The sequence below is a fragment of the Protomyctophum parallelum genome (assembly GCF_964188405.1).
Source record: "Protomyctophum parallelum genome assembly, chromosome: 20".
Classification (NCBI taxonomy): domain Eukaryota; kingdom Metazoa; phylum Chordata; class Actinopteri; order Myctophiformes; family Myctophidae; genus Protomyctophum; species Protomyctophum parallelum.
The window spans coordinates 11,503,687-11,516,832 of record NC_139718.1 but is presented as its reverse complement, the minus strand read 5'-3'; the positions used below and the strand labels follow the sequence as shown (position 1 = coordinate 11,516,832).

General features: G+C 43.7%; 2 protein-coding genes across 2 annotated transcripts in view; both read left to right on the top strand.

Moving 5' to 3' along the window:
* ttll5 (tubulin tyrosine ligase-like family, member 5) overlaps positions 1 to 13,146 on the top strand; it is a gene marked incomplete at both ends in the record, with an annotated part of 101,622 nt that overhangs the window by 51,554 nt on the left and 36,922 nt on the right. Inside the window, 4 exons of the mRNA XM_083791588.1 lie at positions 1,755 to 1,891; positions 2,206 to 2,213; positions 3,484 to 3,969; positions 5,130 to 5,212. Coding sequence (XP_083647714.1) covers positions 1,755 to 1,891; positions 2,206 to 2,213; positions 3,484 to 3,969; positions 5,130 to 5,212 — 714 coding nt within the window. The remainder of the gene's footprint in view (positions 1 to 1,754; positions 1,892 to 2,205; positions 2,214 to 3,483; positions 3,970 to 5,129; positions 5,213 to 13,146) is intronic.
* Positions 3,897 to 4,460, top strand: LOC310877886 (procathepsin L-like; the record flags this gene model as incomplete). The annotated part of the gene is made up of 1 exon (XM_083791878.1): positions 3,897 to 4,460. Exon 1 carries the CDS (start codon positions 3,996 to 3,998, stop codon positions 4,458 to 4,460), a length of 465 nt encoding a protein of 154 aa, XP_083648004.1. The 5' UTR covers positions 3,897 to 3,995.

Here is a 13,146-nt window from a genome sequence, read left to right as displayed (position 1 = left end):
GTCCAGACTTCGTGATGACAATAAGGGAGTTAATGAAGTCTCCCATAGTGAGCAGCCTTGCGAAGCCAATTAATAGAACTAGGGGTTACGTATGTAACCTAGGTTCTATAATGGCGAGCAAGGCTGCTCACCAAGATTCCCTTCTTGATTGCTTGAGAAGAGAACAATTGTTATCGAATGGAGACGTGACGCTGAGGCACGCTTATAAGGTGCACCCGGCGGGCGGGGTCTTCAACGTCATCACGTCTAAAGTCCCAGCCTAAAAGTCTGTGAGTTTATTTGTAGTGCTTCTGTGTTTACGCCAGGGGGCGTCAACTCCCATAGTGAGCAGCCTTGCTCGCCATTATAGAACCTAGGTTACATACGTAACCCCTAGTTTTGATAGCACATCAGTTATAGGCTATGAGTGCATTATGGTGTGATATTAAATGAAAAGTTTACCATAATAAACACGGAATCATCGGTGATCGGCCGTATCGTCCAATATTTAACGTATCTGGAAAAAAACTATCTTTATTTAAGTGGTATAAATGTTAATCAGATATATAGTATAATATAATTTTTCATCCTGGCTGTTACAATAACGCATAGTATTATTATTGGCTCAGTTCAGACGAGTCTGATTTTTTTCCATAGAAGTGTGTACTGTATATTTGTACGTCTTTAAATGTTCTGATGAATTGAAAATTGAGAACCTTGATGTAAACAAGTCTTACTGCTTTTTCTGGTTTATCCTTGTAGCAGATGTTGTATTGACCTGTACTTTAATTTGAACTGTACCCATTCTACAAACTGTGAATACAAATTTAAATCCATTGTCTAGCATGCACATGCACAGAATGCTTCAGGTTATTGTCATTATTTAAAGTGTTTCAGCAGTAGTGTCATCTTCCACTTGTTTGCACTTTTTAGTTGAACCGGCACAGGATTTACTTTACACGGTAAAGTAAATCACGGTAAAGTGACTTTACACGGTAAAGTAAAGGAGCCCCACAGCAGCTGGAGAACTGTTCATGTCAATAACGTTTCAGCACTGATAGTAACTCTTTGCGTAACATGCAGCAGTACGCCAGGACAGAGGCGCAGTATGTTCAGTTAGCAGTAATGAGTAGGGTGCAGGGGCCCGGCAGCACTGATTGTGCTGATAATGTATAGTTGTAAACAGATTTGGCCCCGGTGAGTCATGATAACCAATGCTGTCAGGGGAAGAAAACGGGGGAGCAGGGTTCTTTTCTTTTGGGGGGTGGAGGAGGGACCACCTGGATTCAGAGCTGAGCCGGAGACTAGCTCTGCCATGTGCTGTGTACATTTCCTAGCGCACTCTAGATAAATGAGACTTCTGCAGTCTACACAGGAGGACAGCCATGAGGCTGTCGGTTTGAGAGAGCTGTGAGGCCAAAGGAATCTCCAGCTGAAGTGGTGGACGATATGAAAATAAAGCTTCTATTGCTGTTGTAGATGTACTACACTTTAAAAAACAAAACTAAGAGCCTGACTCCAAATTCCCTGCTAGCAGTTAGCCCATAGAGCCTGTACTGCCCCCGGCCCCGACACACAACTAGTGGCACTTAACATGAAGGAACATAAAGGAAACGATCACATGTAGTCCTTATGTTGCGCTGATTAGAGCAATGGTCACAGAGTAATGGATTTGACAGGTTAAACACTGCTGTAACACTGCTGTAGTGCCCCATGAAACAGTGTATCAAATATTATGATCGTATTTGACCATGTGTCTGCATTTCTTCTCACAGCTGACCAACCTAAACCTGGCCAATGGGGTGCTGAGTAGAGGCGGCATCACTTTCACACCTCCAGCACGTCCTACCACAGTGACCATGGGGCCGTTGAAAGCTGTTCACTCTGACCCGGGTCTGGCAAGCAGCGCTGGGTAAGTAGAAATCCAATGCCCCATGCCCACAACAAGGCTCCTGTTTCACAGTATGTGAAACAGGAGCTCTATAGTCTCCTGTTTCACGTGAGGTGCAGAAGATATTGTAATGTCCATGTGGGGGCGAAAAAAACTCTTGTATTAGCACCCTAATACATTGTGCTGTTACTGCTGTCAGGGAGTCCACCTCCCACACCCTGTTCATTTGGCTAGTACAAGCTACGCCTGTGTTTCCATTGAAGAGCTGTGGCGCTGCTTCGGGGCGAAATCTGAGCATTGTGCTCACGTGTGCCGTTTGCCCTCCATGAAGGCAGAACAGAGGGTATGGTGCATTGCAACTCAGCACCATTCTCTGCCAATACAAACTGTTGTTTCTCTCTCCCATGAGAGCCTGGAGTCTGAGATGCCGGCCGGTGTATGGAGCATAGCAGTGGGCGTGTTTTTCTGGAGCCACTGAAAAATCGGCCATTCATTTCCCCTCATAGAGATTTACAAAAATATTTATAAATATATATAAATATTTATATCAATTATTTTAAGCCTAGAATCAAGCCATCCAGGATTCATGACCATACAACCTTTGATTCTGTGAACAAATGAGAAACGCTAAACAAAGGGTATTTATTAAATCATAAAATTCTATATTTATTTATTTTTCACAGAATCAAATGTGTTATGGTGTCATGATTCTCCAGGATCCTGTATAGATGGCTTGATTCTAGGCTTTTTTATATATATATTTTTTATATAAATGTATATAAATATTTTTGTAAATCTCTATGGGAAAAATGAATTGGAGAGTTCAGTGCACAGGTTTGCTCTATACTTTACCTACAGTACCGCCACACAGACCAGCTTCACGTGATTTTAATCACATTTATTGTGTGATTAAAAAATGTGCTGCTTGTTTGAATTTAAGTGCTCACTTGAGTCTCATTGAGATAGTTGATTGTGTGATTTCTAGTGAAGTTTCCCTTTTCTTAAAGCAATGAAGCAATGGATACAGCTGACGAATGCCACTGATAAAAGGAAACAATGCTATTAAGCTGCCGCGTGCTCTAAACACCCTCCCCAGTTCAACATAAATCCCATTGTTCTGATTATGAGGAGAAATACTCATATGCCCGTATAGGGATTTATGGAGATCCAGTTGTCCAGAAACCGAGCCGATATGCCTATACTGTAGTGTACTGTATATGGACATATTCGGATGACATCAGGGGGCCTCCATATATGGGCATAATATAAAGGCATATATGGCAATCCGGTTGTTCAGAACAGCCAATCCGACCGATCGAATATAACCAAAAATGGCTTAGATCACGTGTCATGGCGGTGGCGGGGTTTCATGAATATAAGAACAGTGACACTCCTCTCAGCTTTCGTGAGCGCTTGCTAGAGCCTTTAAGCAATACGCACCCGGGTCACCATGATGCTGAAACTGGCTGTATTGACATTATTGTTCAATTCAATTCAATTCAATTTTATTATAGCGTCAAATCACAACAAGTTGTCTCAAGACACTTTACAACCAACAAAGATCCACCCAGAGCAAGCAATATTGCGACAATTGCTCAGTGCTGTTCTTTCAGTCTCCACACCAGACCCACAGCTGTATGAGCACTGGAACCTGTGGAAGAACTCTCACAGCAGGACGTATCATGAGAAGGACGAGGGCTGGAGGAGAACGGTGTGGGAGAAGAACCTGAGGAAGATTGAATTGCACAACCTGGAGCATTCGATGGGCAATCACACCTATCGTCTGGAAATGAACCGCTTTGGTGACATGAGTCCCGAGGAGTTCAGGCAGATGGTGAACGGCTTCAGTGGTGGCCAACAGAGGAAGTTCACCGGGTCCCACGAACAACAGGGGGTCACGGAGCCCGACTCCGTCGAGCCCCCTCGTTCCGTCGACTGGAGGGAAAAGGGCTACGTCACGCCCGTCAAAGACCAGGGTCATTGTGGTTCCTGCTGGGCATTTAGTGCCACTGGGGCACTTGAGGGCCAGCACTTCAGGAAGACGGGCACGCTGGTCTCTCTGAGTGAGCAGAACCTTGTGGACTGCTCCAGACCTGAGGGTAACAAAGGCTGCAAAGGTGGACTGATGGACCGGGCCTTCCAGTATGTCAAGAACCACAGCCTCGACTCCGAGGAGTCCTACCCTTACCTCGGGACGGACGAGCAGCCGTGCCACTACGCTCCCGAATCCAGCTCCGCCAACAGCACCGGCTTCGTGGACATCCCCAGTGGCAATGAACATTCTCTGATGAAGGCCGTGGCTGCCGTGGGACCCGTGTCCGTAGCCATCGATGCCGACCACGAGTCCTTCCAGTTCTACGAGTCAGGCATCTACTATGATAGGAAGTGTAGAGATGAAGAGCCGAACCACGGTGTGCTGGTGGTCGGATATGGCCAGAAGGGCGAGGGTAGACATCACCACGGGAAGTCCTATTGGATTGTCAAGAACAGCTGGGGCGAGAAGTGGGGAGACGAGGGTTACGTCTACATGGCTAAAGACAGGAATAACCACTGTGGGATTGCGACAGCAGCCAGCTATCCTCTAGTCTAGCATCCCACGCTTGTATTTACAGCTCCATCTGGATCGGCCAGTCTGACATCTCGGTTATTATGACGTATCTGTGACATTATGACTCCATATTTGGGCAAGGTTTGAGCCTGAGCCATCCATACAATTGTGAGTTTGTGTCACTTTGCGCTGTGATTGGCTGAGCTTTGCATAACGTTTGTGCCATATACTAGAGGTTCGGGCCGAACCTCTAGTTTATTACAATTACATTTAAAATAATCTATTAGAAAAGTCAGCGGCACCGTTTATCATGATGATGAAGTCATCAAGTGTCATCAAAGTTCCATAATAAGTCCATAGACTTGGCTGCCACGATTGTACCGTGGCACCCACACAAAGACATGTGTTGGAGCGCCCGGCGCCGCTCAAAAATCTAAATATGTGAAAAAAGCTAGTGGCTATCATAATCCCCAGACAAACATAGACAGACCCATTTATATGTGACTGCATCAATTAATAAGACAATCTAATAACTGCATGGCTTACCTGAGCATCCTTGGATGCCCGTCTTGTCTGGAGCTGTTTAGAACTCCATATTTGTTGCGGCAGACCTCTAGACCTCTGCTGTGCGACAGCTAAACTAACATACTGTATGAGGATGCAGGCATCACAGTACCCCACAATGATGTCACCAATATATTGTGACTTCAGTCTTGACCCAATGTGGAGTTTCACACGTCTACAGGCTGCCCTCCAAGTACGACTCCATACCTGCCATATCCCTGGAGGTGGATGTGAGATTATTATTATTAATACAAATAAAATAAAACACTGAACACAATACATGTGAAAAATGTTCTTGGCATACTGGCAATGCCAGAATGGCAACAATCTGATCGGTCCAGTACATACAGAACTTATTAGACCTTTTGATTTTATTCATGAACTACTTGAAGTTGAACTGAACTACTTCATTTTGGAATGTTGTGATTTTGTTTAATCTTTTGAAATTATATATTTTATGAGGGAAAAATAGATGATTTACTCGCGAGTCGCGACCCATAAAAATGTGACCCACAAATGGGTCCCAACCCAATGTTTGGGCAACACTGTTCTAGACGGGGTGCACACGCAGATCCGACACACCAAAGGTCCGACATAAAAAAATCACCTCTCGCTCCCGACATGCGTTGGTCCGACATGCGCTGCTACGTGCTTGCGGTTAGCGTTAGGTTAGAGGTTTGGGTTAGGTTGTCAGTCTAATGACAGTTATCTTGCTAAAAATATAAAACACAAAATAAATAATAATTCAGTAATCAATCAAACATTTATCACCAAATGACTTTTTCGCCCCTGGCAATCAACTTTAGTCAGCTCTACTGTAAGTATAGTACAGTAGTTAAATTGTAGATTGTTAGCCTACTTGGTCACTGTCAATAAAACCTGCATGCTTGTTTTAAACTGCCTCTTACCGCCTTTTCAAGCATCAGTCCCCTGAGTGAGTCTGCTTCAATACATGCATATATATATATATATATATATATATATATATATATATATATATATATATATATATATAATTTTCTTTCACTTGGTGAGGATAGCTTGCGCTAGGTAATGTAGCAGCTGAATTGAATGCTGGCTTTCTGGCTTTCTGTGCCAGTGTTGCACACACACAAAAACTTAAACGAGATCACAACGCATCACATCTACATGTTGTGAGCTTGCTGGTAAATCTCCAATTTTCGGCACACTACACTGGTGCTTATGTAAATACAAAGCAGGCTTAAGAAGGGAGCCGAATCATGCACACTCAGTCTCCTAATTCCTCTCTTCCGCAACCATCAACTCCCATTTTCCCCTTTTCTCCCTATTTAAGTCATGCCGATTCCCAATTATTCACATACAGTACACACGTGCGTGAGTCCCTGTCACTGCTGAGTGATGTGGGAGGGTGGAGACGAGCATGTGCCTCCTCTGGTACAACTGCCAGCAGTGTGAGGAGTTTCACCAGGAGGACCTAAACACATGTGGAAGGAACATGCTATCTTCCTTCTCTGCTGAACAGTCAGTCACCGTAACCCTGTGGTATAGTCGCTAGTGTTGCGACAGTGAATGCACCCGGGGGAAAGCTAGATAAGCCATGGAGAATTCAAAGTTTGAGGCTGTGCGGTGGTGGGCAGGAACTTTCTCTCTGCGCCACCTGGTCCCTTGCTTCTTCACATTAGACAAGCACAGGAAGGAGGTATATAGGAAGGGAGAAGACTAGAGACGAGTAAGTAGGATAGATACCGTGGTCATTTTGACCCATTATACGTTGGAGGTGTCGCCGTCGAGCGGGTTAAACATACTGTACATGGTGGCTGGGCTGTATTTTTACAGTGATACTGTATGTGAGTGACAGTGCCTCAGACACATTGGCACACATCAACATCACTGTGTTTTTCCAGTCCAACCCTTCCGTATGTATGGAACTGTCAGAGAATTATTGGAATGGCTGGGTTTTTCTTTTCCTATTAATTTGGTTTCACATAATCACAAACCAAAATGAAGATAGGTTTGATTATAACATTATAATAAATTAATAAATACATATATATTTTCTTTTTAAGTAAAGCATAAGCTTAGCCCAACTCTTCTAATAAGAGACTAAGGTAACATACTACGTCACTTTGATGTCATATTTAAATGTTCGTGCCCTGTGTTAGACAGACTATACTCTCCTGTTTGGAATTTGTTAATCTTTAATTCTGCTGCATATGACCCCATTATAATATTCCTGCCCCTTGGTTGTTTGTTCATGTCTGTTCATGAGGAAAGCAGTTTGCAGCGTCATGTTTCAACTGTGACCCAGGTTCTTGAAGAAGTAGGAATAATATTGAGTCCTTCATTCCATCACAAGAGAGCTTTTGGTTTGAAAGCTCTTTATTCCAAAGTTCCCCAGATAATACGTGGCTCCCTGTAACTTTCCATTTGCTACTGAGCACCAATGCAAAAAACAAAAAGCCTACTCCACCTCTTTACCCCCCAACCTAAGGTTTGGTGCTAGAATTTTAACCACTTAAATCCTATAGCTTTCATTGACTGGGGGACCCCAGGGCTCTATACTTGGCTTGTGCACGTTTTACTCAATGTTTCCCTATTTTGCGCTGAATGTTCTCCCAGAATAGGGACGCTAGAGTTCATAATATGGTTAAAATAGCGGTGTGACATCTTTGATGAGATATTGGGATAAATTACCTTGATTTTGGCCTCAGTGCTGTTTCTTATAACATAGGATTTCCTGAGCCCTGCCCCCATCCTCCAACCCACACACACACACACACACACACACACACACACACACACACACACACACACACACACACTGGGGCCGATGGTCGCTGCCAAACATGCTGAAACTGTTAAGCACACTGGCTCTTTAAGCAACCACGGGGGTGAAGCGTGATGGGTTTCAAAGAGGAGCCGGGTCCTTTGAAGTCCCGCTGCCAGGACCTGCCAGGTATGCTGGCTCAGCACTGTGGAGAGCCGCTTCCTCGCTGCAGCCTGCTGACGGCCAGGGGTGGGGGGGGGGGGCTATTGGGGGTGGTGGGAGGGGGTATGGGGGGGCTATTGGGGGTGGTGGGAGGGGGTTTAGGGGGGGGGGCTGCACTCAAAGCCGTTCAATGTTTGGCCCGTCTCCCACCACCACACCACATACTTCCTGAAACATTTATACTTGTCACTCGCCGTGTGTCGTGTGTGACATGATGTTTGGACGTTTGGAAGCACGATGTTGACAATCAGATATTAAAGCTACATGCAAGATGACAAACTTAACAAGGGAGCGAGCAAACGGTTGGTTCTCTTCTCGTCTGCGGTTTTTACTTTGCAATAATTCTTGGTAACACTACCTCGATCCTGGACAAGAAACTCGTCTCTTGGCTCAGGTAAAAATTAATTTCCAGTAAGGTTCGGGCAATGCTCGGGACTGTTAATAACGGTTGTGGTTTGAAATTGTGATGGAGGTCCGTGATTATGCTATATTAAAGGTTTGGATGGCGTCGTGGCCGGTCCATTTCACCCCTCTCAGTCAGTGGAACACTCACTTTGCATCTGCAGACTGGCCTCTTTTAGCACCATTTACTTCTTCACGTACAACGAACCACAAAGCTGTCATCTTTAACTCCCGATTTATACTTAGTCATACAACTGTGTCGCACGACAGAAATATAGCCCGTTTACAAGCTCACAGCGCGATGCAATCGCTACACGTTGTGAGCTTGTAAATCAGCTATTGTCTGTGCGCGGAACTGTCATACACCGGAACGTAAATTAGGCATTACAGTTCTGTTCTGTTGATTTCTATTCCAACTGAGGTCCACCACCATCCTCGAACTGGGTATTTTTAGTTTTGTTCAATATTTTGTCAGACTTTTGTTTTACTTGGTCTGATTGTGCCAGGACATTTCATTCCAGCACATTTTGTGACTGTCTATTTGCTACGCCAACAAGTCCAGCAAACCAAGGAAAGCTCAGGATTATATATATATATTTTTTAATATTATATATTGGTGAAAAGAAAAGAAAAGAAATCAGCAAAAATTGGTTTGATGTCTTCCTTTTTTATTCACCTCAATTGTAGCCAGATGTGTATTTCTTGGACCTTGGAGTCCCCTGAGGTGAGAACTAGTGAAATTCCAGGATTGTGTTCATGTTAATGAGCAGATGCCTTCACAGCAGGGTTCTACCTGAGTATACTGTAAGTGTAATGTATACATGCATGTCTACTGCTGGTGACGGCCATAAACGTCAACAATGGACAACAGGTGTGCTATAACGCACACCGTCCTCATTCCCTGCAGCCAACCACGGAGTTAACCCCCCATGCATTCCTTTCTCTGAGTCTGTAGGCTAGATTTCATACCGTTGCTTCTATAACCACAGCCTCTACATTTGAATGAAACCAAAGTCTCCGCTCATTTCGTACCGTTCTACCCACACCGTTGATGAACAAGCGGGGGGAAAAGTCAACAAATGGCTGGAAATACCCACACACATACACTCCGGACCTGCATGTCCGCAGCACCGGCCAAGGGGGTGTGGGTTGGTGGGGGAGGGGGGATTTGAGGTATGGGAGGGCCACAGCCATGATGTCATTCTCTGACCAGCGCATTTTCCCACATTCAGTGGCGGGTTTAGATTGATGCTGCACATGTGCTGGGCTCACACACTGCTGTGTTATTGTAAGTTCATATCGGCGTATCACAGGACGCTGAGCGCAGCAGGGAGGCAGACTGACACCCACACGCAGCAGAGAGAGAGAGAGAGGCCTGACATGACAGGCATGGCTGCCAGGGAAGCCCCAGACAGTTGAAGCTTCACACATGTGCTCCAACTGGTGATGGAAAACTCAGATGTGGCACTGAGGTTTATTTTTCTTTTCTTCTCTTCTCTTCTCTATCCCTTTTCTCTTTAGCCTATTAGTGAGTTATTGTGTTGGAATTGAATAGCCAGAAACGTCGGTTCATCCCCGACGACGCGGGATGTGTGTGTGCTAGTGTTGCCCAAAGGGAATTATTACTGTAAAGATTGTGATTATAGGCCTGCAACTGCATGCTAACACAATCTGTCGGGGCAGAAACATCATATCTTCATATTATAACTTTTTCTAGTTGTTTTTTCTTCTTGTAAACTAGGATCTCCACTCTAGCGCCACGGGGGGAAAAAAGAATGATGTTACCATAGGTTTGCGTCGCTGTTTTATGATGTGTAGAGTGGTCTTAATGGGCAAAAGAGGTGGCTGAAATGTGCCTGAATAATGCGTTTTATATTAACTGTACAATATGTGAAGACATTGAGGGCGGGATAATAAGCCTAGACCCAAGGCAGAGTTATGAATAGTCTGGTTGGGAGTGCTGGTAAGCTCGGCCCTAGAAAACGGACACCACGTCGACCCTATTCTGATTCTGCTAGTGGGATTAATGTCCTATACTCATACTACAGTGTCACACATCTGCAAGCTTGAAGCGTTTTGAACTTGTAGATCTGCTCCTTTTGCTATTTTTGAATTTGAATCTTCCACCTGAGGTTTCCTCCACCCGACGGCAGTAATATATGTCATAATAGCTCAAAATTGCATTTTCCTTCTTGTACCTGTATGAGCAGTGACAAAATAAACAGATTCTTCATTCCTGATTCTAAAATAGCTGATCTGCAAGCCTTTTGGGGAAAGATATAGTGTATATTGTTATTGTACTTGTTGGTGGTTCAAGGAAATAACGTAGCTTGCAGAGTTAGTTCAGTCAGATATACACGAGGGGTTAATACGCTGCATTACTATGTTGGTGTAGTGTTTGCTTTTGTTATTGTATCTATCTCCCTGCTCCTAATGTTTAATGATGGCTGTATAATTGTGCCGATCAGGGAGAAAGTGTAGCAGAGCCGAACGGCAAGATAAAATATTATATGCACACTTAGATATTAATATATATTATTATATATATATATATATATATATTATAACTTATATATTAATCTTTTCGTGAGTTATCTGACTGAACTAATAAACAAAAGAGTGAGAATTGGTTTCTTTCCCCTGGCGTCATTGAATCCCTGCACTTACAAAGTTTATTGATTGATCATCTGAAAAACAACACTTGGTGGATCATGTGAAATGTTCTAATGCGTGCCAAAATGTAAAAGCTTGTCTTTGTCGCATTGTTATAACATATTTAAGCATATTCATGCCGTCTGTTACATTCAGATAAGGTGATGATCATTTACTGTTATTTCGAACTTTTTTTACTATTGTTCCCCAGAGTTACTACAACAACACAATCTGCAACACCAATTATATACAATACTGTATGTAGTGAGGGTCCCTCCTTCATCTCTCTCAGCTGAAAAAGCTGGTCGAAATTGATTACATAGATTAATCCAATAATCTAAAACAATTATCGACCAGACGCTAAGTGATTGTGAAATTAATCGTTAGTCACAGCCCTAAATGCAACCATTTATTCTTGGGTAATTCCTGTTTTTTCTTCTTTTTTTTAATGAGCTCAGGGTCATACAGTACCAGTTGTTTTTGCAACACACGCATGCGATTGCATGCACTGAGAAATGCGGGGATGGATAGCATTGTTCACACGATAGCTTCAGATCCCCTGTGTCTTTGTTTGGCCGTGTCGTAATGGGAATATTTTTCATGCGTGCTCTGGAGCAACAGGGGATTGCTTTCCTGCAGCGTGCATTGTTATTCAAGATTCATTTAATTCTAATTTTAGACGTTATCTCAGCGTGGTTCTAAAAATGTTGACAGTGATTGTGATATTTTATGATAATATTTTCTTTAACCCTTGTGACGGAACAAAATAATGTTATTGCATATATAATGGATGGAATTTCCAAGAACTTCATTAGGGCCCTCAAGAGTCCTATATCTCCCTCTAGCTTCTCGCGCTCTCTCTTGTTCCTCCTTTCAATAAAATCTGTATTCAATTAACGCAGATTTGCATAAGATCTGGTCATCCCAGCTTATTAAGATGTTAAAGTAATTACTAATTAGTATTAGTATTTAGGACGACCGTTGAGCCGATTCTACTCTATGGCTTCCAGACATGGACACTTTCAAAGAAACAAGAGAATCGGTTGGATGGCACTTACACCCGCCTTCTAATGAGAGCGCAAAATCTGTCTTGGAAGAACCACCCATATACTGCATATACGGCAACCTTCCCCGTGTTTCTTCACTGGTCCAATCCAGAAGAGCGCAGTTTGCCGGCCACTGCTACAGAGCTGACGATGAGGTTATATCTTCCCTTCTTCTCTGGAGTCCTGCCTAAGGGCGGACCAGAGGTAGAAAGCTGTCGTTCCCTGATGTCATCGCTAGGGACACATGTAGGCAGGAACTGGGGGTGGCAATGAAGGACCGGGAAGTCTGACGTAGCATTGTGGAATCCATGATCACGACCGCGGTCGAAAAATGATGATGATGAATGCAGATTTTTGTGTAATTCTGAGAGTGTACAAATGGAACCAAATGGACCACTTGTACACGCAAAGCTGCAATCCGTAAGTTTCATCATGTCCTACCCGGGATTTGAACTCGACGAAATCCCCAATTGGCAAGGGGGTAATATTGGCCTTATGAGCTTGGGCAGTATTACTTGTCAGCCAGTAGGTGTCTTGCCCAACACCAGGGTTTAGATTTCTCAATGGAAGCATATAGGGAGACAACTTCCAAGTTTCAACCACTGAAGATTGACTATAGTTACTGTATATTGTATAAACATACTCTAAAATACGGATTGATTTAAAAACATAAATATTCATGAACCACTTTCAACCTTGCATACCTATTTCGGGCATTTCATTATAGATGAAACCCTTCCAAGATCCGCTTGTAGACAGCTGTTTCCTCTGTTTCCGCAATTCTCCTGCTACGACTAATAATAATATATGGAGCTTAAGTGAAATTTGACTGTGTATTCTTCATTATGTGTGCTCCTCGTGCACAGTTCTTTATACGGCATTGTTTTTGGCTGCTGGGGTGGTGCATGTCATGTGCAGCCCGTCCACTGAGTGCACCATGACTACACATATAGAAGCTGGGCACACGGAGGGGGTTGCCTGCCTGGACGCCTCATTTCTTTAGCAGGGGGCCAAAATGCCAAAAAGGGGCTGAAACCAGGCTTAGTCCTAATGACAGATAATCCAGTTACAAACGCGTGGAGGTTTGCTTTCC